This window comes from Cupressus sempervirens, chromosome 11 (genome assembly GCF_028749045.1).
Source record: "Cupressus sempervirens isolate cs-2001-9-10 chromosome 11, ASM2874904v1, whole genome shotgun sequence".
NCBI classification, from domain to species: Eukaryota; Viridiplantae; Streptophyta; class Pinopsida; order Cupressales; family Cupressaceae; genus Cupressus; species Cupressus sempervirens.
This window is the reverse complement of record NC_143128.1, coordinates 789,178,918-789,205,999: the sequence shown is the minus strand read 5'-3', so window position 1 is coordinate 789,205,999 and position 27,082 is coordinate 789,178,918. Positions and strand designations below refer to the sequence as shown.

At 35.9% G+C, this 27,082-nt stretch overlaps 1 protein-coding gene across 1 annotated transcript; it reads right to left on the bottom strand.

Moving 5' to 3' along the window:
• Positions 1–4,563: 4,563 nt before the first annotated feature.
• LOC149531959 (two-component response regulator ORR22-like) lies at positions 4,564–9,691 on the bottom strand. The gene is made up of 5 exons (XM_089811742.1): positions 8,880–9,691; positions 8,270–8,422; positions 7,776–8,129; positions 7,591–7,667; positions 4,564–6,127 (listed from the first exon to the last, which is right to left on the bottom strand). Exons 1-5 carry the CDS (start codon positions 9,070–9,072, stop codon positions 5,240–5,242), a joined length of 1,665 nt encoding a protein of 554 aa, XP_089667868.1. The 5' UTR covers positions 9,073–9,691; the 3' UTR covers positions 4,564–5,239.
• Between the last annotated feature and the right edge of the window lie 17,391 nt (positions 9,692–27,082).

Here is a 27,082-nt window from a genome sequence, read left to right as displayed (position 1 = left end):
TATGTAATAGCACCAGGTGGCCACCAGTTCGAATCTCCCTACCCACTTTTCCGCCGTATTGGAGGATTTTATATACGAGCTGGCCATCGGCCCAAAGGTAACGAGCATAAAATTTTGTTGGGTTTTCACCGGCAAAACGACATATTTGTGGCTGCATTAGAAACCTTTGCGTAAAGCTTCTCGCCCTGAAATGGGGAATCATTTTCATCGCTTCTGCCATGTGCTCTCTTAATAAAAATGAATCGAATTTTCATTTGTGTGCATTTTATGCCTGAACGGTTGATCTGACAGGTAAGATCGTTCAGTATTGTACCAGTAATTTAATTTTGCGCTAAAGATGCTAATGTAATCGTGGCCAATGGTTATGGGACAACTTATATGTATGCATATGCAGTGTTAATAAACTAAGTACATCATATTTATAGTGTAAAAAGGTGCACTCTAGCGACACTGTAGTAATAGTGCGTATTGTACTTGTCATTTAAAGGTTTAATGAAATGCCTAATTAAAATTTGGCAAACGTGTCTATAGAACTAATTTATGGGCTAATGAAATTAAATTAGTGTAAATGCGAGGATAAGAAATTGCTTGTCTTGATGCTCTAAGATACGAGTTTTAATAGAGGTAGTAGTCAATGTTTTTGTCCAAATGTGTAGGTTATGTCCTTTTTAATTGATTAGTTAATTTGATTGATTGATGGCTTTCTAATTATGATGACAAACAACAACTAAGCATGCAATGGCTCTAAGATGGTGTCTACCAATGTCATAATCTAAATATGCTACTACGATAGGGTGTTCAATTCTCTATAACAATCCTTTTATTAATCTTAATATGTCCAATAAATGTTTTCAAAATTAATTATTAAATCCTTTTAATGCAATAGAGCACACAAATCAATATATACTTACTCTAGGTCAATGAAAAAGGTTGAGATTGTATAAATTTGAATTGAAAATAAAAAATGTTAAAGGTCCGAATTCATGACAAAAAATAACCAATGTCAAGTTTACATATGAAAACTTGATTCATGATGACAAATAGTGAATCAATTTCTTGGATGATCAATAATGCAATAAAAAATGGTGATTGCATGAGTCAAACATTAAATCCCATTTGCAAACTAATCATTCCATAAAAGGCATTCTCATCAAAACAAAGCCGAAACATAAGAGAAAAGGGGTATGGTGTGCAATTTTCACCATTACATGCTCCCCCAAGTTTGGTGTACATGCGAACTACTAGACGTATGTACAGTAAAATAAGAATAACCATCAAATTGAAGAATAAACATAATTTCTTGATACCTCTTTGCAATGGTTATTCCATTAAAAAAATAGAAAATAGAAAGTGTAAGCTATATGTAGTGTAGCATCCATGGAACACGTCAAATAAGAATTAACTAAAACTTGATTTAAAGAATATCTTAAAATAGTAAAATAAAAATTGAAAAAGAAAAGGGTGACATATTTCACATTTATGTGAAGAATTAAGAAGATCTATTTGTAAACACATTTAAGAAGAATCCAACATGAACAAATAAAATTTCCAAAATACTGTTAACTACAAGAATGAGGTTAGAAAATTTTTGTTCAAATAAAAATTAATATGAACGTGCCACTATAAAAATTAAATCTCAAATTAATGGTGTCCAAAGTAGATAGAAGTGAGGGCTAAAGAATAGAATAATTGAATGATATAGTACATTAAAGTTATTAGATACAATTTAGCTAATAGGTAGAATGCTATATGTTAATGTATGAGAGGTAAGTAGTACTAGTGAAGGTAAGGTGGTATTGACAGTAGAGAGGACAATGGAAAAGGAATGGGTTACATTAGGAAGGATAACATGATGGTAGAGGTTATGGAAGTGGAAGAGAAATGATGTAAAAGGGGGATAAAGAGAGGGTAGAAGAGTAGCGGGTTGGTGAGAGGATATAATATTGGAAAAATCTACTTGGTAATCGTCAATTTCATGAAAAATAATCATGCCTCAAGGAGGTACCATATTATGTAGTATTCAAAATAGTAGCTAATTATAGAGAACATTAAACATGAGTAGTGCATCAACATATAATTTTCTATTATGAAATCTCTTCTTACCAACATCTTTTCTAGTGTTCTCCATGTTAAAATTGAAGTATATTTGAAATAGTTTAGACCTATGAGCGACTAGTAAAAGTTTAGATGCACACTCCATCATAAAAAAAGATTAATAATTTTTGTGTATATCATGACATATAAATTTAATCTCAAATAATGTGTGCGTGTGTGTGTGTGTGTGTGTGTGTGTGAGAGAGAGAGAGAGAGAGAGAGAGAGAGAGAGAGAGAGAGAGAGAGATTTGAGTATATCATGACACACAATTTTCTCCTCAAATAGCAGGTAGACAAGTGTGTGTGTGTGTGTGTGTGTGTGTGTGTGTGAGTGTGTGTGAGAGAGATGGAACATAAAAAATTAAACTATCTATGACTGGGTCTAGTTTAGAAACTGAAAAAAGCTTAAATTAAATGTGAAAATGGCATTATTCATAACTAGTTCACACTGACCTAAGGTGATGACTAGGTTATGGTGGTGGTATTCTTGCTATCAAAGTTGAGTACATTATTTGTGAATATTTAAATTGTGGATGAGGTCCTTGTTTGTCACCTCACATGTTGAATTTTTTTGTATTTAAAGATCTTAAGAATTCATTCACCTCACTTTTATATTTTTAAGGAATCTTCTAATGTTTGTCAAATTTTTTATAAATTGACTATATTTTTTCATAAAAAATCAACACAAGGGAATTTAATATTTACACTTATAAAACTAAACTAGCATACAAACTTGAGCCTATAAGTATAGGAATAATCTATTCAATGTTTTTTTATTAACATGTTTATAACAATTGTTGAATCATGAGGGCCATGCAATCCTTAGTCAAAGCCTTTTGGTAAAATTGATTCAATGACTTTTAAACAATGATTTGAGATAAAGATAATCTATATGATTGTGTAATGAGTTTTCATAATGGTGTAATGAGAAAAAAAAAATGCTTTGTGACAATTCTTTTAATTACTCTATGTTCTCCATTACAATATATCTTTAATCACAATATAATGTACAATTCAACGCAAATGTGTGTCAATAAAGGTGAGAACAATTACTAACAAAGTCATACTAAAATACTGTCATATGATGGCTTAGTACTTGCCATTAGTTTGAATATGAATTTATTTTTTCAACTAATAAATTTATTATATTATATATAATATTTAAATTAAATAGCCAATAGTGGCATGTTGTGATGGTTAAGTTGTTATGTTGTTATTCTTGCCATCAAGGTTCAAATCTCATGGGGATGAGGTCCCCCGTTTGTGGCCTCATTGGTTCATAGCTCCAGGTCAAAGCGTTTACCCCTTCGTACCAAATATTTAAATTAAATAAAGTATTATATAGTATTTTTATAATAATAATATATATAATACTATTTCTTAAAAGATTGTATAAGTATATATAATATTTTTAATTGAATGAATAAAATTAATTTGTAAAATATAATATTAGAAAATCTTAAAACATATCGAAGTGTCATGTTTAATACATGTTAAAATGATATAAATCACATTAATTAAAATATAATTCTTAAAAACTATCATTTTTGCAATTCATGAAATCTTGGCCCATATAAGAGTTAAAATGATTCATCCAATCAAATCGTAGAGAAGTATTTAATAGAGATTATTAGGTTAGAAATCTTGGATCTAACTATGCACAATGTATTGATTTTATAATTAAATTTTAAAATGATAAATTTAAACTATTTGAAAGAAAAACTTTAAATCACGAGCTAAAGCATGAAATATAAAAAATATCAGAAGAGTGCTTAGTCTACCGATAAGTACTAATAAAAAGGTGAACAAATGATATATGAATTTTGATTATTCAGATTAACAAAAGTTTTCATACTAACTTTGTTATTGGTAGTTGTAAAAAATATCAAAATTTAAACTATTCCTCATAAATCTAAAATAATATTTTTTTATTGCTAGTAGTAAAACCTTAATTTACAGCATAATTCAATATTAATTTTATATTTAAAATGCTTATATACCAACAATTTCTTTTATATATTTTCTTTTAATTGAATATGAACATATATGAATAAAAAAAATTTAAAATTATAATATGAAGCTAAACATGTAAAATTTATTTTTATCTACTACTTTTTAGACTAATAAGATAAACCTACCTTTGTGTAAGTAGTTTCTCTCTTCTTCCCAACCCAGCTTTGTTACCTTCTTACCTTCTCTTCCATTAGGACTATTGAACATTAATATTGATAAAAATAAACAAACACTATCAAATCTATAAACAATAAGAAAGATAAATTATGGATTATAAAAAAGCTGATATCTCTAAAAGAAGCCTAACTATATTAATAAATTTAAACACAATATCTTGAAAAAACATAAAACACAGATTCACGACGTATTCATTATCAGGTGGAAAACAATCAGTAGATGTATGTAACTAGTTATTATATTTTTAAAGAACTAATTTAATCGTGGGAACAAGCTGTATCACCCGGAAACAAATATTACATATTCTATGGTGTTTATTTACAAACTAATAATAATAAAAAAGCAGCCGCCCCTCCCATATAACAAAGGGGCATCAGCAGAGGAACAACAAAGATTGCATTATCATGTGAGAGAACAAAGACCTCGAACCATTAAATAGGAGTTGCACTCAAATCTCACATAAAGAAACCTATGCAGGCATTGATATCGTTTATTCAGTTCTAAACATCCGACAAAACATTGTACGAAAACAATCACATCTCGCCTTTTTTCAACCGGACCCGCAGACCTCGTTCAGGAGAGAGTCCCACAATTTTCTCAAGCGCGAGAACAATGCTTACAAAAGCGCAACTTCTGTCTGATTCCTTCCCTTTCTTTCCCTTTAATTACACATTTAACTAACCTGCCACTGCCCATGTCTTCCATCTTAATACTCGATTGCCACGCCAGCGCTTCTACCAATGCCAACTACGTTCACTCCGTGACACTTCCATTTACTTTTGACGATAAATTTTGACTGGTATAACTTGACATAAAAATGAGCCCTCACTCCTTCCATGGAAGGCTTTCAATTACATTACCCGGCATAACAGTTAAAATGACATGACATGATGATCAGTACCATTATCTACATTTGAAATAAACACATCTATAATTTGGTTTTGTTGTCATCTTCCTAACTGGACTTAGGAATGATATCCTCTAAGAGATAACCTGAGAAGTCATCTGGTGCATAGGACATTGGATCTTGACTTCCATGAAAGCCCGCATTAACAAATCCCTGCTGCTGTACTGGATGCATTTCAGTGGGCGTTTCAAGAGAAGTGAGTCCATAGTCATTTACAAAGCTACCAAATATGTCATCAACAGGATCTATCTGCATCTCTCTACTTGTACTCTCAATGTTGCTTGTGCTTCCCTCCAGCAAGGCCCCCCGGCTTAGCAAAGACTTGCTTGGATCCGATCTCTGGAAACTTCTGCTGGAAAAGGTATCGGAGTGTTCAGTGCTCATACTGTGTGCCCTTGAATGTCTGCAAGTAGAATGCTTTGCAATAGAAAAAGACTCGATGGGAGTAGAAAATGTGTCCTCCTCCACTTTCACTGATGCTTTCAGAGTCTGGGTGGTGGCCGAATCATCATTTACGCCCGTTCTTTGTTGCTTAATTAGGTTACTAGTGTCATCATCCCGTTGAGCTTTCCATAGCAAACTCAGATCTACAGAAGCCATTCTTTGAAGTCCGGCACCTTTTGTATCTGCCAACTGACCCACATTTGATTGCTTGGAGGGCAGTATTCCAATACCACCCAGGACTTGAGCTCGATTGGCAGCCAGCCTCTGTTCGTAAGCTCGGTATTGCTCCAATGATTTGAGAGTAGCTTGGTCTATTCGTCCCAACCGAAATCCTGCCTTGGGATTCACCGCAGACCCCAAATTCAAGCCCTTTCCACCAGGTTGCACCTGCATTGTGCCGCCAGATTTGCCGTCCTCAGCAGCCTGGAACGAAGCCACTGGGTATGGTTCAGGAATTGACCCGCTCAGTCGCTTCAAGTACAAACGATATTTCTGTAACACAAACCACAACTTTTTCCTGGTTTATTTCTTGCCTCCAACGAATATCTACAGTCTCTATACTCGGTAATTTGTTTTTGTTTTTAAAACTTCCTTTCCTGTTATTTAGCTGCTAATTCTATGTAACAGAGATATTTGACTGACACCGCTCTGCAAATATACTTTTACACCTAACTTATCCGTATGTACTTTTCAGCAATTCAACAGCATATTATATTATATTATATTGTATTGGGACACGCTAATCTCCATCTAAAATGGATTAAAGACAAAATAAAGTCAATTTTTTTTTTTCCAGATTCACAAAAATTCAGTGATTTTTTGTCTAAAACTCTTGTTGATTTTGACTACAAACTATGTAAATCATGAGGATTCAACCCTGAAAATTTCTGAAAAATCTATGATGTTTTCAATTTTTTTGAAAATTGGTCAACTGTACAGTTTAGATGGAGGATAGCAGCCTCCATATTATATTCTATCACATTTATGCATACCATTAAATAGGAAGATCTTTTTAATCTTTATCCATTGTTATTATTATGAAGGAACATCACAATCAAAATATATTCACATGGTATTTTGAGCAATGCGACAAGGACCTTTATTTTTTTAATTAATATATTAAAATATATTTGGACAGCTTTACAACTGCCTAGTTCCACAATTACTTTTCAATTTAAAAGAAATATCTTCATTTTCATTTTCTTGATAAGTGAGTCGATTTTAAATTGGTAAGCCATCCCTCTTGAAAGCAAGCATGTCCCAGGTTTTTTCTCCTAAAGTTTTTACATTTGATATTATCCAATTGGTTTGTTCGTCAAATATCTTAGAAATGTATACCCACAAATTCTTACATTTGTAGGCACTTGTTGTTCTTTTTTATTGATTGAATGCAAATAAATTACATGCATAAAAGGAGACAACGATCAGCTGCCCATAATAAATAAATAATTGACCGACTTTGTTGAGGTAAACAAGCAAACCCCAATCTCTCAAAAATAAATAAATAGATCGAATACTCCAACCTGTTGGAATTTTAATACACATGGCAAAAAAATATATAGTATAAGCAATGGGGCTTAAATAGCAGTCTCCTGTATGCCCAAAAACGGATGAGAGCGAGGCCGCTTTTGAAGTTTCCGGGTCCAAACGGGAGAAGTACGCGGTAACCGTAAATGGGGATGAGTCATGCGGCTACATTTAGGCTGGGTATGTTTGAGCAGGGTGTCAGGACTTGGTTGGTCCATGTTAAGAGAGACACTTCTTAGAAAAGCCGTGTGAAATTTGTTTTTTTTATCAAGCACAAGTACATTGATTCATTTCCCAGCTCATGCCTCTGTGTAAGAGTATACTCCGCCCTATTCCTAAGCTAATACTAGTCCTAGCCTAAATATAGGAACCTGAATGACACATTGGTCAACAAACGCAGCCTAAGGAGGGGCGAAAATGTGAAGTACCTGAAGATGGCTTGCAACATTCTCTCGAGTGAGACCATGTACGCCCATGATCTCTATTATTCTCTTGGGGACCGCCTCTGCAAGAAAATCAAGAGAATCAGAATGGAAGGCAAACATGAAGACAAAAAGAGACCATATATTTGTAGGGCTAGCTTACCAATGATAAATATCACAACGGGACTTACTATCTATTCCTAATTGATTCACTGCAACAACAAATTGTTGGTGAAGTTGCACGGTCCAGTGAATTCTAGACTTCTTCAGGCTACTTATGTCGTCTATCATCTCGTTGGAGTACTCCGAATTGTCGGAATCCTTCCTCTTTTTGGAGGAGGACTCAGAGGATTCCGCCAGTTTATATTCATGGTCACTTTCCCCACAATATTCCTCCGATCTAAGATTTTCTCTTCCCCGTCTGCGAACAACATGCTGCCATATGTTTCTCAGTTCTTCCATTCTCACAGGCTTTATCAAGTAATCGCATGCTCCGTGAGTTATTCCCTTCATTACCATGCTCGTTTCAGCATTTCCCGACATCACTGCACGAAAAACATGATTCCCGATCTAATTTCAAGCAGTACAAAAATAAATTTGAATGGCGAAATCCTTCAAAAATGCGGCAGATAAACAAGTCAAGATATTTACAAAGTAAAATGGCAGGAAATGTACATATACTCACTAATTACAGGCAAATCGAGCGTTAACCCTACGACTTCCAGTAAATGGAAACCGTCCTCTTTCGGCATGTAGACATCGCTCATAACGAGATCGAAACGATCTTTTTTCTCCATCACCATCGATATTGCTTCTGAAACCCGGGTACATGTTGTCACTGCAGAACAACGACACGCCCACTGTAAATCTCAGAAACTTTCGAATTTAATAAAAATAAATTCCAATGCCAGAAGTGACAATTAATGCTGTCTTATTGGAAAGTTTCGACGCGACAACTAAGCAAGGGCAAATTTTCTGTTTGGAAACCTCTTTGGCTTCTTCGTAAGGTCGGTCGGTTGCTAAGTGAGGAACTACATTTTACATATTCCAGGCCCTAAATTTTCCTCTGAACAGAAATTTGCTGTTAAAGCTTCACAATATTTATCATTTTCTACGCATCTTAAGAGAAAACAAAACAAAGAGATTATCCTTTTTTATTCTTAAGAGACTGCAAATCAAAGCCAGAGAGATTCCTAATTCAAACTTTTCAAGCGCAAAGCTTCTCGGAAAACTTTAAACCTCGAAGACTGCAAGAAAACGGGAAAAGATTAGGGAATAAAATGGACTTGACTTACCGTTGTAATCGCATTGACGTAGCATTCTTTCGAGAACCATGAGGCACAAAGGATCGTCATCCACAACCAGAACCTTCAGGCCCTTTGGAGAAAAGTTCTCAATTTGTTTCATGGATCGAGACTCTTCTGCAAGTCTGGCGCGGGATTTCGCTGTACCTAATTTTCGACTCCGCTGGGACTCCGAGGAATCCATTACGCCTGCAACACTTTCACCATAGCCAGCTGCTTCAAAACCCTAAATATACACATTTATTAACAAGGCAGGACCACCGAGAACCTGCTCCTTCTCGAGAAGCCGCTTCTTATTGTATCTTTAGGCCAAGCCACTGCAACTTTAAAGCCGAAAGGAGCTTACGTTGTGTGTGTGTGTGTGTGTTCAGACTTTGTACTGGACATTACATCTTTAGTAGCTTCAAAAAAAGCATATTAACCGGGTTTACTTTCCCGGACATGTTTCCTGTACTGCAAAGAAAATGGCTGTCCTTGGCTGCATGAAGGCATAAGTCCGATTCCTTGTGTTTATTTTACGGTTGCTGTTTTCCTCTTCACGCCAGGCCCAAAATGAAAAATCAATTGCACATCGAAACCCTTCAACTCCTCACCGAGTCCCAGCTACAAATTTCTTCGTGTTTCAACTTTCAAATACCGTAACCAAATCTTTCAAGGCATCTCTAAAGCTTTGAACTATTCAAAAAACCATAATTCATCGTTTCAGAATATACAGCTTTTCAGTACAGGATTCTGCAGCCAAAAGCACCCCCTGCCGGTTAATACCCCAGGTGGAAGTGTTCCTGATAAGAATAACGAGAATACAACTGACAGCACACAAAATCACTAGACTTTCCCACCGCCTAAAGCATCCGTTTCCACCTGCAAATGAATCGTGGACTTGGAAACTCGGCTATCAGAGGCGGCAGATCAGAAAACCGCACCTGAGCTTCCTCAACCGACCTACGCCTACCGCTATTCGAACCGGTGACCACCCACTCCCGCGATATGACTCGGCGGACCAACCGTTCCGTCAAGTGACGGGAACTCCGACCAACGGACCGTCAAGGGCAGATCAAAACATCAACGCAGACAACACACTCCTCAGGCTGCGGAGTCCATCCCCACCGTCGATGGCCTTGTCGGAGTTCCAGAATCCATGGAATCGGTGGTACAAAAGGAACGACAGAGTAAAGACACGTGTAGGGAAACGGAGTAATAGGAAGAGTGGCATAATTAGGTTTACTGTGTCTGATGTATCAATAATTGACCGGTCACGTTTGAGCTTTATCCCTCCGCTACGTGTCGAGGCCGTCACCTCTTATCATCGTCGCTGACCAGCTGGATTGTTCTAGACTGACACCTGTCGAGTTGTCGTCCGCAAAAAGAAGTGGTTAATTTTATAATGATATTCTTGTGGGCGTCATGGCGAGCAGCAACGCCACCATTTTCAGGTGAAAGGCGACAGCAACTCTTTCACAAAGTTGAAATCTTCTCTTTATTGCGTTTCTTATTCAAGCGAAAAATAATAATATTATCGATGCTTGCCGAGAGCATCAAAATCTTTTAAAGTTTAATTCAATCCACAACTCACGTGTCGACCATCGGATTAGTCCGGCTTCCTCACGGTCGAATAATAACATTTAAAAGCTACCTTCCAGCTTATTATACACATTAAAATTTCTCCCTGTCTCGTTATTATTCGTAAGGGAATTAATGAAGGAAAATTGAAAAAGCATGAATGCCTTGCACGTTTCTCTTTTGTTTTAAACATAAATTAATGCAATGATTCATGTGCGAGCTGATGTGGGAAATACCTGTTTCCAACTTATTCTCCACACATTTCCAAGGATTTTGGTTTGGACGAGTTTTCCATTTCGATTTTATGTTTGCTTGTATATGGTTTTTAATTAGGTAGTTATTATTATTATTATTATGAATCGAGTACGTGTATGAATTAAATACTTTAATATAAATATTTTAATTTATTTTAATATTATTATACTTGTTGTAGGTAATGTACTATTGCATTCGGTTTGTCAATCTAGTTTTAAAAATAGTTGTAGTTTTCATAAAGTTTAAATTCATAATTATTAAATTTTCTAATAGAAATAAATATTTATTTGTTCTATGATTGACTCAAATTGATTTGTGTTATAGGAGTCCTTTTTTCGGAGACTTCATCATGTTGCAATATCTTCATCATAATTATAGTATATTATATAATTTGAGGGAAAAAAAACCTTAATAAAGTAATCACATTAAAACAATAATAATTACATAAGAATGAAATTAACTGAATATTTTACTAGGAGAGTCATTTTTTGAGAGTAATAATACAAAAAACTTGTTGATAATTTTTTAACAAAAAAATATATTAAAAAATTATCTATATAAAATTTGAAACAACAAAAAATATATTACTAACATTCCTTTCATAATTATATGAATATTATTTTTGTAGGAAATTAAACACAATTTATTTTTATAAATGCTTATTTTTACTTTAATATCTATTTACTATGTTAGAATTTTTATATGCACCCTTCATAAAATTAGATATAATTTTAGTTACTATATAAAAGTATAGTATTATAACAAAATTATAAAATTTATTATTTAAGTTATTTTTTCTATTACTATTAAAACTATAAGGCAAGTACATGCCACTACGTGACACTTGTTTGGGATATGAATACAAATGTAGGAAAAGTTAATTACAACGTGATCATGGGTTAATATTATCAGTATAGACTTCGTTTTCAAATTTGAGTTTGTTTTTATTTTTGTTTTTTTTTTTTTAAATTTATTTTTATTTTCCAAATTAGTATGTGTATAATTGAAAGAGGGATTTCAAATTTAATAGTATAAAATTAAATCTATATTTAGAGTGATGCATATACCCATGGCTACCTTGCTTTGAGGTTTAGGAATTGTACAACTTTAATATATTATTTAATTTCTAACATCCCAATTCAAGAGTTCATTTGAACTGTACAATACTTGAAATATTTTATTTATTGTAAACACAACAGTAGTTGGAGCCCTCTTCCCAACAAGGTAACAAAAACCTGTAGGTTAAAGGAAAATGTGATTAATTGATAAGAGGAAGTACATGTGTGTCATTATTATAAAATAAAGAATTAGCACAATTCAAAAAGCATTGAAAAAGTAACTTACCATACTTGAAATTGTATTGAGCATTTCTTGTGTATGAACACATTCTTTGAATTCAAAAAATGTTAACCTGTAGAAAAGAGTAACAAATTACTAAGGAAGCCCTAAAAAGAAACCAATAAAGGAAAAAATGAATAATTTTGCAATGTCAAACATTACCAATTTCTATAGAAGTAGCTTCATAGATATGGTTTGCATGCGAGAGCGAGTGCAAACGTGCCTCTTTTTTCTTTCTAATAATATTATACATGTATTTTTTGCATCTTACAAAAGTGGTCAAATGAGAAGGAAGGCTCTATACAAAGGCCTTGGATGGATTTGACTCTTGAGATTACAGTGAAGGTGATGCCTTGTCTTTTAGTTCGACCTATACCAACTGTTGCCCTACTTAGGATAAGACCTTCTAATTTGTGTCTAGTGAGAGCCCAGATTGTGGTGAGGGATATTTGTGTACGATTGCCTCGAGATATGGGTTGCATTGGAATGGTCTTTGGGTTTCTAGGATCCCAAGGTGGTCCAATATAGCTATTGAACTCTACAGTAACATATGAAGGCAATGAAGTAGGTTTAGAGCCTATTGGATACACTATATTTTTTTACCTCTCTAAGAGATCCATTAACAAGACTAGCAACAATCCAAAGGCTTGTTGTGAGCATAACATGTTGAAGTTTACATAATAAGATTTCTTTGGATAGTTGGTCATCATCAACAGATTCCTCAAGTTTATGATGTGCATTTATTGCAGTACAAAGTGTAATAGGGACATTCAGTTGTTTTAACATTGTTTGTTGTGGAGTGAAACTCATTAGTAGAAAACAAATGTATTGCGTGGTCAAAGACAAGCTGTTCATTTAGAGTGAGATTCTTGTTTCTACGAGTCATTAACAACTCCCAATCATGTAGCAAGTGTTCTGTGTTGTGCATATTTTGTAGTGCTTGGCAAAATTGTATTTGAAGTGGATCATCACCTTCCTACCTAAATATTGTTTCCAATGTTACAATTGTATTAAAATTGTGCCACAATTTTTTTGCATTAGAGTGAGATGCATAGATTGGTTTATCCATAACAAGAGGAAGTTGGTCTAGGTCTCCAACGAGAATCATAGACACACCATCAAAGAAAAGGTGTTGTTTTTGGGGTATAGCTTCACGTAGTCTAGAATCAATTTTTAGTAGTATTTTGGGACCTATGAAGCTCATCCCATCTATTAAAATGTATTGAATATTTTTCATGTTTTCTTGGTATTTTGTCAATGCTTGTCCTTGTAGTGATTTCATATCTAGAGTTGGAATTTTGAGGGTTGCATATATGGTTGATGCATGTATATTGAAAGCTGCAATGCCTATTGGTGCAAGAACAAGGAGTGGTTTTATTGCGGTAAGCATTGAATTGTGTAGTGCATTTCTATGCAGCTAATAAGGTATGATTTTATAGTTCCTGCAATTCTTCGTATGACCATGTATAAAGGTTGAATGGAAAAATTAGATGTGGAGTGGTTTGTAATGATGGAAAGTGTAATTTTATGATGATGTGATAAATTCTAGTTGTTGGTGGAGTGAGAGTTAGAACATTTAAGAAATGATCTAGCCATCTTGTTTCTATGTATAAATTGAATGGCATGGTTATGTAAATTCAAAGCAACATTGCAGTCTTCCCATACATGTTTGTTGTCACAATCACATTTTCCCAACGTGTCAAGATCATTTAAGGTTGAACTATTGGCAAGGCCCAATTGGGACAAAAACTCCCACTCGTTAATTTTCAATGGATCATGTATATTAATGTCACCATTTGATTCATTATCCTCTTCTTGGAAATCTTCATCATGATCAGTGCAGTCCACATGCCAAACATTATTGTTTCTACATTTAATTGATTCCAATGTCTAATAATGTCATCTTTGTCCAAACCAATATATATGTGGATCTCGTGAAAGTGTTTGAACAAAAGAAATTCACTCCAATAAAATGTTTGAAAATGTTTAGAATCTTCTTTTGGAATTGTAAATTTTTTTGGAAATACATGTTCTACTGTTGTTTCCTTTCTTATTGGGCATATGCACTGAGTTGTGGTGCCAAAAAGGTGACAAGGAATTTTTTTTTCCTTATTTTAAAAAGAGTGTACGCGCTTTTTAAAAATAAAAAGTATATATGATGGGCTGCAAACCCACAACCCATCATTTTCATCAACATTTTCTTCTACTCCTACATCGAGTAGCACGTACGCGAGTTGAAGAATCAACATTTGCACCACCATTTGCCAAAATGCCTCCTCGTCGACGAAATCCAAGAACACAAGTGCACCCATGATGCCGCCGTAAGTGATATAAACCTAACTTTGCATTGTTTGATATATTTTTCATATTGTTTTGTAAGTTTTTTATATTCTTTTGTAGGGTTTTTACAAATTTCATTTAGATTTGTTTATTTATTTGAATTTCAATTGATTTTTTATCAGGAAATGTTCATAATCAACCATAAAATCCACAAGAACATCAAAACCCTCAAGAACCCCAAAACCAAAACCCTCCTCAAGAAGAAGAACAAATTCCACAACCCGAACCAATTGCAAGACCTCAACCAGGCACACAAGAAAATATAAGAAATGAAATAGAGAGAGGCAAACTGAATTAGAAGGAATCATTGCTCAGTTGAAAGAATCCGGACAAACCAATCCAATGAGGGCTCAATTGGCATCATCCCTCGAATCCATTAACACTCAGATAGCCTCAGTTAGTGGTCAGTTAGATATTTGGCGGGCTAAGAGGGATGAACAAAAAAGATTTTATGCAAATAAATTGTCATATGAAGATGTTAGAAAAAAGGAAATACCAAAAGTAGTATATGTGCATTATTTAGAAAACCCGGTGAGCAAAATACTGTTAGAGAGGGTACTAAATGATTCCCCATCCATTGGTGCATACATGATGCTATTAGAAATAATTTTTGGGATAGATGGTGGATGGTTTTTGATGCCCCTCCTTGCAACAATCACGAGGTCCCCATGTATTTTTTGAAGAAATTATATTGCAAGTTTGTCCTTGGGGAGATCCCCAATTATTTTGATATGTTAGACTCCTAGGGTAGAGGTGGGGGGTCATCATTTGAGAGGCTAGGAGCACGTCGTGACCCTAATGTAGTTAGGGTAGTCGTGGTCCATCCACAGCGCGAGCATGTGATTATTCCTTCAGTTGTGAAGGAACATGTAGAGGCCAACACTCTAGGGACCATTAATGCTTTGACGCAGACCCTCATCCATTCCATGAGCCCATTAGTTAAGGGGGAGCCTTCTATACGTCGTGGTCACATGTGCACTTCATGCGGATCCCTATGCACATTTGGCACTCATGTCGGAGATGGTGCAGATGATGGACTTGTCACCGATCAGTTCCTGAACGAGACATTTGGCATTGACCCACAGGTAAATTACTAATTTGATCACATTTCATACGTATAGTGAATGATTAATTAATTAGGATTTATTGACATTGTTCAAAATTTAGGGTCAAAGTGTTCCTGGGCCTAGCAGCGATCATCCAGGCCCATTTTTTGTCCCTTCGACGAGTCCTGAGGTATGTATCAATTTAATCATTTTAATTAATACATATATTTATTATGTAATCATATTAAGGATTGACCAAAAAAAATACGCATGTGCATCAGTTCTCCACAGGACCCTCAACCTTTACCACAGACGTAGAGCAGAGACATCATACGAGCTTCACACAGGTACAGTTGTTTCATGTTAATTTAATTCACTTGATTATATTTATTCCACGTTTCATGTTAGATATAACGTGTATTTTATGACATGCAGCTAATGATGTCAGACACACCTCCTCATCTGCGACAGTCTGTTGATAGTGGAGTGGCCGCAGCTGTGGCTAGCTCATAGCCACTGACGGAGGTATGAAAGAATTTTCTTCATTTTAGTTGTTTTTTATAATAGTTAATCTCAAAATTTCTAATGTTATTTATAAGTGATTATATTTATTGAATTGTTGTAGGGTCTTGTCACGCCTGATCGTCCACGAGCATTTGAGGTGGACTTACAGAGTGACTATTTTTTGGCGGTAAGAAAATAATTGATTTTGTGAGTACATATATTTGATTTCAACGTATAATAAATATTGATTCATATCCACTTTCTTTGTATCAGTTGGACTTGGAGAAGAGCCTCAACAAGAGGTCAAGTGAGCGTGTCAGGAGGGCCCCGTCATCTCTACTGTCTCCCTCCACACAACGGCAGAGGACGTCGAGAGACTTGTTTCCTTCCCCTTGTGGGAAGGAAAAGATGTAGTTGAGATATTTGATACATATATATAGAGACTTGTTTCCTTCCCCATGTATATATATAGGCATCTGAGAGACATATTCGATACACATTTGATGTACATATGGCATTCTATATTTGATGTATGACATTATTGGTTAATATATGATATGTTTGTTCATATATGACATTATTGGTTATCATAATATATTATGTGTTTGTTAATGTATATGACATTGTTGGTTATCATTTTATATTATATGTTTGTTCATGTATGACGTTAAATTAGATATGTTCGTGTATGACATTAAATTAGATATGTGCATGTATGAAATTAAATTCAATTGCTAGAGAGTTGCCATTATGTCTACCAACTAGTAGATGTTCTTTTTTGCTTTATTAGTATTTCTCAAAAACTGCAAAGAAGTTGTTTCTTGTGAATAGTTGTAAACAATTGTGATCATCGACTTCATGTACTCATGGCTTTGGCTGTGAACACTTGTAACTTTGGCTATAAGCATCCATGGCTTTGGCTATGTGCACTAGAGGCTTTGGCTGTGAGCATTTATGGCTTTGGTTGTAGGCACATTATAGCCTTGGCTGTAGGTTGTCTTTCTTGCTGCATGTCGAAGTTACCTTCAAGAATATCATTAGTCTAAGATCATTACAATTAAAATACTATGACATAATACCTTGGAAATAATAGTCTTTAACCCATTACTTTATTTGTTAAAACATCATGTAGTATCTACTGTAGTCCTTCTACTCAAATATGTTTTCAAAAATACTTAGTATGGCAAAGAAATGTCTATGGAAAGCTTGTCAAATAGGATATTGAAGAACTAAATGTGGATAGTCATTAGTACCCATCAATAAGAACATAGACATCTTTCTCAAGCAAGCCATATGACATTAGCAAGTAATTTATAAATTTCCTTTGCAAATAACTAGAAGATGCTATGAATCTTAATACAGAGTTAATCACGAACTCATTATTCCATCCAAGAAGCATATATCACCCTAAGCCAATTAACCGACAGGATAAAAATTAATTCAATTTCAACAAAATTTTGAGTATAACAAGCATCTTAGGGATTCTTACAAGAATTAACATGATGTTCACAAGAGCATTACAAGTTCTTGTAATGCTATTTCACATATTGTAATCATATTCAGTTTTGAATGGCCATTTGTGTTACAAGAATAAATGTTCTTTAAGGTCTTTTAATTCTAGACATGAATTTTATTATGAAGCTTTTTTATGACAACCCACTCAATGCATTTATTGTTGTTCCACATTATGCTAATTTGACTTTCATTGGTTGATTTGGGTCTAGACATGATGTTATTCACTACCTTTTTTATATATTATTTTTTTGTAGTGAGGTTCTTCCCTGAATGAATGTATTAATCATCGAAGTTGTGAACCTTGGTCGAGATCCTTACAAATATATTTTCAAATTGGACCTCAAATAGTTTTCTCAGTCACCCCCTATACACAGATACTGAAATTGTAGTTAATTACAAAATTAATACTGAATTAACACAAGTTTAATTGAGAAGTATTATGTTCCTCAATAGGCTAGATTATTATTGACCGGGAAGCTTTATCTTAGAGTAGTTGGTTTCCTAAATCTTTAGCGCAATGACAGTCTTATGGAATGTGGAATTAGGTCTGCTAGCTAAGGAACGTTATTTAAAAGGTAGAGGAAACTCAAGACTCATGTGTTTCCAATCAATATAAATGTTTAAATCGCTTCTTTAATTTTTTCTATTTATGATCTTCTTAAAACTTAACTTTCTAAATGCATTGATGGGCAAATAAAGATCTTCTAGGAACTAAAGGCTAATCATGTTTAATACTTACAATTCTATTGTTTTATCTAATAATTTAAAAAAGATTGTACAAGTGTTTTCAAAGAGCAACACTTGTCACTAACATCATAAGAAGGAATATCCAAGGAGACTTACCACTGATCCCCCACCACCAAATTCAAGAGAAAACAAAATTCCACTACTAAAGAGATAGTAACAATGATCATCCCTAGTCTCTCCCTTATCAAAAAATTATTACCATCAAAATTTGCATTTCCAATTTTGTCATGTGCGTTGAAGCGATAGTAACATTTTCACTCTCTTACCTAATGTCTCCCATTTTTGAAACTCCTGGGGAAGGGCAAGGCCATCTTCTCAGTACTTCAAAATACAACGAGTTCCATTGTTTCACATATTGATAATCGTTGACTTAAAGTATAGTCGAAGTATTGACAGCCCATAGATATGCCCCGTCAAAGATCGCAGCCCTGTGGCATTTAGTGACCCTTAGGGACATTCTGGTTCAGCGTTCCTGAGAACGTTCGAGCACTAAAGGGGATAGGAAGAGGTTGGAGATAGGGTTTACCCAGCCACCCGGAGCTAATGGAGTAGACAATTTGATCCCATGACGAAAGATGAGAGAGATTTGGTAGTTGGCAACTTTGTACTGGCCAACACTACAAGTTTCAGCATCACCTGAGATGGCATTGTAGAATGAAAACGGAATGTGATCTCCAAAAAGTGAGAGAAGTTATTGTAGGTCTCTGCAACACAGTCCTGTAGGAATTGGAATCTCATCCATATCTCGCACGAGCTCTGAGATATGCCCCATCAAAGATCGCAGCCCTGTGGCATTTAGTGACCCTTAGGGACATTCTGGTTTGGCATGCCTGAGAACATTCGAGCACTGAAGGGGACAAGACAAGGTTGGGGATAGGGTTTACCCGACCACTCGGAGCTAATGGAGTAGACAGTTTGATCCCACGACGAAAGATGAGAGAGATTTGGCAGTTGGCAACTTTGTACTGGCCAACACTACAAGTTTCAGCATCACCCGAGATGGCATTGTAGAATGAAAAAGGAATGTGATCTCCAAAAATAAAGAGAGGTTATTGTAGGTCTCTGCAACACGGTCTTGTAGGAATTGGAATCTCATCCATATCTCGTACGAGCTCCAAGATATGCCCCGTCAAAGATCGCAGCCCTGTGGCATTTAGTGACCCTTAGGGACATTCGGGTTTGGCCTGCCTGAGAACGTTCGAGCACTGAAGGGGATAGGAAGAGGTTGGGGATAGGGTTTACCTGGCCACTCGGAGCTAATGGAGCAGACAGTTTGATCCCACGACGAAAGATGAGAGAGATTTGGCAGTTGGCAACTTTGTACTGGCCAACACTACAAGTTTCAGCATCACCCGAGATGGCATTGTAGAATGAAAACAGAAAGTGATCTCCAAAAAGTGAGATAGGTTATTGTAGGTCTCTGCAACACGGTCCTGTAGGAATTGGAATCTCATCCATATCTCGCACGAGCTTCAAGATATGCCCCGTCAAAGATTGCAGCCATGTGGCATTTAGTGACCCTTAGGGACATTCGGGTTTGGCGTGCCTGAGAATGTTCGAGCACTAAAGGGGATAGGAAGAGGTTAGGGCTCGGGTTTACCTGGCCACCTGGAGCTAATGGAGCAAAAAGTTTGATCCCACGACGAAAGATGAGAGAGATTTAGCAGTTGGCAACTTTGTACTGGCCAACACTACAAGTTTCAGCATCACCCGAGATGGCATTGTAGAATGAAAAAAGAATGTGATGTCCAAAAAGAGAGAGATTTTATTGTAGGTCTCTACAACACGGTCCTGTAGGAATTGGAATCTCATCCATATCTTGCATGAGCTCTGAGATATGCCCCGTCAAAGATCGCAGCCCTGTGGCATTTAGTGACCCTTAGGGACATTCGGGTTCGGCGTGCCTGAGAACATTCAAGCATTGAAGGGGACAAGACAAGGTTGGGGATAGGGTTTACCCGGCCACCCAGAGCTAATGGAGCAGACAGTTTGATCCCACGACGAAAGATGAGAGAGATTTGGCAGTTGGCAACTTTGTACTGGCCAACACTACAAGTTTCAACATCACCCGAGATGGCGTTGTAAAATGAAAATAGAATGTGATCTCCAAAAAGTGAGAGAGGTTATTGTAGGTCTTTGCAACACGGTCCTGTAGGAACTAGAATCGCATCCATACCTCACACGAGCTCCGAGATATGCGTCGTCAAAGATCGCTGCCCTATGGCATTTAGTGACCCTTGGGGACATTCCGGATTGGCGTGCCTGAGAACGTTCGAACACTGAAGGGGATAGGATGAGGTTGGGGATAGGGTTTACTCGGCCAACTGGAGCTAACAGAGCAGACAGTTCGATCCCACGATGAAAGGTGAGAGAGATTTGGCAGTTGGCACTTTGTACTGGCCCACACTGCAAGTTTCAGCATCACCCGAGATGGCATTGTAAAACAAAAATGGAGTGTGATCTCCAAAAAGTGAGAGAGGTTATTGTAGTTCTCCGCAACACGGTCCTGTAGGAACTAGAATCGCATCCATACCTCGCATGAGCTCCGAGATATGCCCCGTCAAAGATCGCAGCCCTATGGCATTTAGTGACCCTTGGGGACATTCTGGATTGGCGTGCCTGAGAACGTTTGAGCAATGAAGGGGATAGGAAGAGGTTGGGGATAGGGTTTACCTGGCCACATGGAGCTAATAGAGCAGACAGTTCGATCCCACGAGGAAAGGTGAGAGAGATTTGGCAGTTGGCAACTTTGTACTAGCCGACATTGCAAGTTTCAGCATCACCCGAGATGGCGTCGTAAAATGAAAACATAGTGTGATCTCCAAAAAGTGAGAGAGGTTATTGTAGGTCTCCAAAAAGAGTGTTTAAAAATGCAAAAACAGCGGGGGGTCCTTTGTGTGGTTTGGGAGTTTGACCGTTAAAACTAGAAATTGTCCTAGTAGTAAGTGCTGGTAACAATTTTGAAATTTGATTGTTGAGTGTTGAGAAACCTCAAGTTTGGGATTTTTCTTGTTGGTTTGAGTCTATAATAACCATTTCCATCTGAAAAGTTGAGTGTTGAAACTATTTAAGAAGTATTTGCATAGTTTTCCCTAAAATTTGAGTGCATAAAAAGGGGTATGTGATTGCTCCCAAGGTGGATTTAGTGTTTTCTCCAAACAAGAGTTGCATTTTATGTTTGAAGTCATCTAATATAACCAAAGTGAAGGTGTTTGAACCATTTTTTGGTTCTAGAGACATTGCAAAGTAAGAGTTCTAGAAAGCCCTAGGGTAAAGGGGCTAGAAAGGAGGGTTTTGTAAAAACCATTGTAAAGTTGATCATGAGACCCAAAAAATAGAAGAATCCTTGCATTTGAGTCATGTCTTAAGACTTTTTTGGGTCATGGGAGTTCCAAAAGTCAAGGGATTGTGAGTTGCTTTGTAAATGGCCTCAAACTAGGCCTAGTTGGCAGACTGAAATAGCCAGTTTTGAGTGATATTTTACAAAACAAGTGTAGTTGGTTTTGGAGTATATTTTAGAGTGAGGAAAAGGGTATTTTAATCACCCAATAGTTTAGGAAGTTCTGTGGAAAATTTTGGAGAAAACAACAAATTAGTGACTGGCAAGGGCTAGTTGGAACAAGCCTAGAAGAGGCAAAATTGAGAAAGTGTAAGAGATGAGTTGCTGAGAGTGTGCAAGGAGTTGGAACATGTTAGATGAGATGTTTTGAGATGATCCAAGGTGTTGAGGCCATGATATGATGCCAAGGATGAGTTTTGGTACTTGCATAGGGTGTTCCAACCAAGCTACAAATGCATAGGATAGGACCTTGTAAGGTACTTGCAAATTATGGTTCTAATGCCGACAAAATAGAACTCCCACCAAACTTGGAAATTTACCTTATCTTTAATGTCAAGGACTAAGTTCAATATAAAGGGCCTACATTCATAGAAGGACAAACAAAATCAAAGGTTGAAGAAGTCACTATCCCATTATAATCTCAACCAAAAGCTGAAAAGGTTATGGATTCAAGAATCAAGAAGAAGACTTGTCATGGCACCTGTATGGACCATCTTATCAAATGGAAGGATCAACCAAAATCTGAAGTAACATGGATAGATGAGAGTGATTTTGGAAAGAAAGGTATTCCTACGAAATTCCTTCAAATTTATCCACCATGAGTTCTTTGTCACATGGGGAGAATGGTGCAAGAGCACCTAGTGAGTTTGAAAATTTTGGCCTAATTGGGGCTCTAGACCTAGTAGGTCAAGTAAGAAAGAAAAGGACATCTATGATTTGGGTTGGTGAGTGGAGTCTTGTGATGATTAGGAGAGTTTGGAAATATCAAGTTGAGGACCATATAATAACCCTAGATATTGCATTGGGGTTTGTGCCCAATTTTTCCTAGTAGAGAGAAAATGCCTTCATTTGAATATTGGGGTGATTGAAGTTGACATAGTCAATTGGTGTGCATAGATCCTAGGGAAGGGGATAGTTGGGAGATATCCTCTTGGGAATAGGGTCAGGAAGAAACCCTACAGGATTAGAAGAAGTCATTGGTTAGTTTGGGCATAGTGGCCTAAACTAGCAGGGTGGGTCTCCTTACATTACTGTTGGTTAGAGAATTCCAATTTTTATTTGTTCAAGGCTAAGAGACATATAAAAAACTACATTTTCAATTATGATCTCAAGGCATGCATGGCAGTCCAAGTACATGGATGGATGATGAAATAATTATTCTTGAATTGGCTAGACCACTTTGTAAGAACAATTCCATGTGGGGTGTTTCTCTCAAAAAGGTGTCTTCTAGTATTTGATGATCATGGAATCCATATGACATGGAAAATAATTGATAAAGTAAAGAAGTTGGGCATAGATTCTGTGTCACTTGTAGTGTATACCATCTATAGGTGTCAATCATTGGATGTTAGTTTTTTCTCACCATTAAAATCTTACTTAAAACATATTTGGAATGTGTGGTTGGCTAGGAACCCTCAAATCAATATTGGTCATGAGGAGTTAGGAATGTTATCCAGCAAAGCCTCCAATTTGGCACTTACACCCGATAATATAATGAGTGGTTTCCATAGGATAGGGATATGGTCTTTGAATAGGGAGGTTTTAGTGAATGATATAGGCCCAAGAAAGTGCTTCATTGTTGATGAGGATGGAAAATAGGGATCTAAACCACAACCCACAAGTAGTGGATCGGAAGAAACAACTACTGTAGATGATGCAAATATTGATGAGTTGTAAAGCGAGGGGGAGGAAATCACTATTGAATCCTTCCTAAAAATCAATGGCTTATTAGATGAACCAATTAACACTTTGTTGAGGAGTTATGGACAAAATATGAAGGGACTAGGTACAATTGCACCTAAAAATACCCAACCAGAAAACCTGAACCAGCCAGTGGACTATTATAGGAGATAAAACCCTAAGCATACAACAAACATTGATATTAGATTAAGCTTTCTAATGCAAGATTCACAACCATATTGGTTGTAGGAGGTTGTCACAAACCTTGGGTAACCAAATACTTGTGGGGATGAAAATGTTTCCCTTTTAATTCCATCCCCACCACATGTTGACCCCAAGGACGTCATCTAATGCTTTGCAAATGGTGGCAACCATGATGAAATAAATAGTTAACAATTTTTTGATACCCAAGCCCAAAATGACTATGATGGAGATGTTGATTTTATACGTTACATACCACTAAATAGAAAACAACATAGTGGTTTACCCAGTAGATTCCTATAGCTACCAAAGAAAATGATACAAAATTCTAAGGAACAAGAGAGACTAAGAAGTTATTTGAGGCTAATGCACTTTACATGAAGGAAATATTTTGATATAGCTCTTCTCCCATAGCATAAATCACATTCTGATATGTTCAATGCTCTAATCCCTAGATTAGGAAATATTCTTACTTAATAAGTGTAACCCCAAGCATTGTCACCATAGTTGGAAACAAATGGTGAGAGTCCCAATCAACTAGTGAAAAAAATGACTAAGTTGATGGAGCTAAATCCTACATTACACACATCTCCTAGTAGTGGACAGGAGAATGTTGGGATTGGGAGCGTAGCACCTATTCCCTTTCCCAGTTTTATGGACAATTGATGGGAACTCAAGTAGATGGGAGAAATTCCATTTTTTTTGAAGCGATAAGGTTTTGTGATATATTTAGAATATCTAAGATAGACTTATTTTTTATGTGAACTAAACCATTATTACATTACTATTTAAATGTATTTGTATTGTTATAATAGTTTGATTGTTGGTCATGGTGTACTACTAGCATACCTAAAATTTTAATTAATTTTTTTGGTAAATTAAGTCGAGAGATATCTAATTTAAAATATGTAAAGTTTAGAAATATAAATAGTTCATCATAGAGATATTATAAAATTTATTTATTTTAAATAATAGAAATAATCATAACAAATAGATAGAAATAAAAAATAATAATTTTATACAAAAAGTTTTAATTTATTTTAAATAATTAAATAATAGAAACATCATAGAATTAATAATTTAGTATAATCATAACAAATAGACACTAAACAATCCCAAATTCAAACATACGAAGGTCCAACTAGAATAATGACTTTAAATAACCAAATACCAAAGCCAAACAAAGGAAATGGGACTTTTACCTTAAATGAATAAATTACATGAAGAAGGGTGGCTGGCTGTTTGGAAATCTACTTATTTTTTTTCTCTCCCTCCTGTCATCCAAGAGAACATGCAATGAAAGAAAAATATCGTCACAATAAGAAAATATGAAAAATATTGTTCTAGCTTTAAAAAAATTGGAGACATCAAAACATAAAATCTAGATTCTAAACAAATCAAAACATAAAATCTATGATTTAAACTAAATCTCATCACTTACGCATCATAACAATACGGTCCACCTTAGTCATGTGGACAGTCTTGGGGAAGAGGTTGCAACAATGTATTTGGATCCAGTTGATCACTCTTTCTCTCTCTCCCTCTCTCTGTATTCAATCTAATGAGCCAACTGGATCTGCTCGACATTTTAATGTCTCAAGTATTGCCTCATGGTCTGACTCGCGAACTTTCCAAAGATTCTTATTATGTGGTTTTCCACCATATTTTATCAAGTGGACATTTGATGCGACAACAAGATTTGGATAATGAAGAATCTTCCTCTCTATTTGCCAATCCTCGAATAACCACAAGTTAGGGTTCTTCATAGAATATCATCTAAGCCATGTGCCGGTTACAACCACCGCACCAACATGGTACTCTAAACCTTCACCATCTATAACCAAGTGATCCAATTTTTTTTTGGCTTGAATACATTGACACAAATAATAATCTGTCCCTTCTTCATTGTCTTCAGGTGCAATAATAGCAAAAACATGGCCTGCAGTGACAAATGTACAAAATGCGGTCATTAATTCAGAAAATACTTGCGTAAAAGTTATAAAGTTACATATTGAAATTACAAAGATATATAAATATATATATTACCAGGTTGCACTAGATTAGATAAGCGGTCAAAGTCAATAGACGATTCCATCTATACCATTTCCAGTGCTTGTGGGGGACGATAGGTGTCAATTGGGTCCAAAACCCGTACATCCCATTTGTCCACCCATTCAGTCGACTCATAGTCATCCCAATTTTCTTCTGCACATGATGGACAATAGCATGCGATTTTTTGTGTGTGGATACTCCATGAACCTACATCAGAGCTTCTAAAAGAGTGCAACTCACTGGATCTTGTTAGTGTGCAATAATCTTGATATGGTGCAATGTTAGTATTATCTATCAACCAAAAAAATCTACGAACCGTAGACTCACCTTCCTTACCTGGACCCATTGTAGCGTTACACCACTGGACGATGGATTTTGCATCTTTCAATATTGCTCCATCTTTGTACTTTAGTTATTCATGAGCTAAGGCTCTTTTGATGCATGCGCCTGCACCATCGTGCTCTCCCTTTCCATGACTAGCCTCTGTGAAATTCCATATGTATTGAATTCTACACAACTTGTGCATCCTGGTCAACCAATAGAACATTCGTGCATTCTTGAATTGAGATGCACAATTGTCTGACCAAATAATGTGCTGACGATATGTGATGCCCTTGTTAGCCAAATCTCCATAAAATAGTTGAAAACAACCATGTACGAACTCCGTAGAATGTGATCGATCATCACTGATGTAAAAATGGTACTCCCTCAAAATCTTTCTGTCATCCTCTGTACTTGTAGGTGAATGCATGAATGTTATGTGGACAAATATGGAAACCTGTTGAGAAGTATAATACTTTGCTTGCACCTCATTTTGTGGTTGTAGTGTGTAGTTCTCTGCGAAATCTACAACCGAAACAATGGTATCCAGTGGAAATGTATTCTTGCACAACTTGAATTGCAAATCCAGCCATCGAGCTCTATGGGTATGCCTTGCATACTCGTAAATAATGTTTTCACAAAAAATATTCATGAACTCATACACTGGAATCTTTTCAATGACTAAATCACATCTTTTACCATGTTTCCCATCTTTTAGAGCATATGTCACTGTCTTAAATTTTTCGTAATCTACTATTTCATTTCCAATTGCATGTGTACTATCCATATGTTGACAAGTTGATAAAAGTTGCAAAGAACCACAAAATAAGCACGTACCATCCAAGCATGATGTCTTGTAAAATTGTTGGCCATCCCTTATTTCACATAAAATGTTGGATATGAATTCCCTTGAAGATCTTGGTGGCTCATTTATGTCACAATCCTGCAAAACAAACTAAGAATGCAAAATTACGCATATATGCCTAAAAACATCAAAATGGTTAGAAAATTCAATATGTATCCTACAACAAAAATTTGTGCATGTGTGATTTATCTTCACATAAAAAGGTTTAACC

What these genes read in the sequence shown, in the direction of transcription:
- LOC149531959 (XM_089811742.1), bottom strand. Translation starts at nt 9,072, where the DNA reads ATGGATTCCTCGGAGTCCCAGCGGAGTCGAAAATTAGGTACAGCGAAA. An exon ending in ACGTCAATGCGATTACAACG is followed by an intron (nt 8,423 to 8,879) that starts GTAAGTCAAGTC and finishes GTTGTTCTGCAG; the next exon opens with TGACAACATGTACCCGGGTT. An exon ending in GCTCGATTTGCCTGTAATTA is followed by an intron (nt 8,130 to 8,269) that starts GTGAGTATATGT and finishes TTTTTCGTGCAG; the next exon opens with TGATGTCGGGAAATGCTGAA.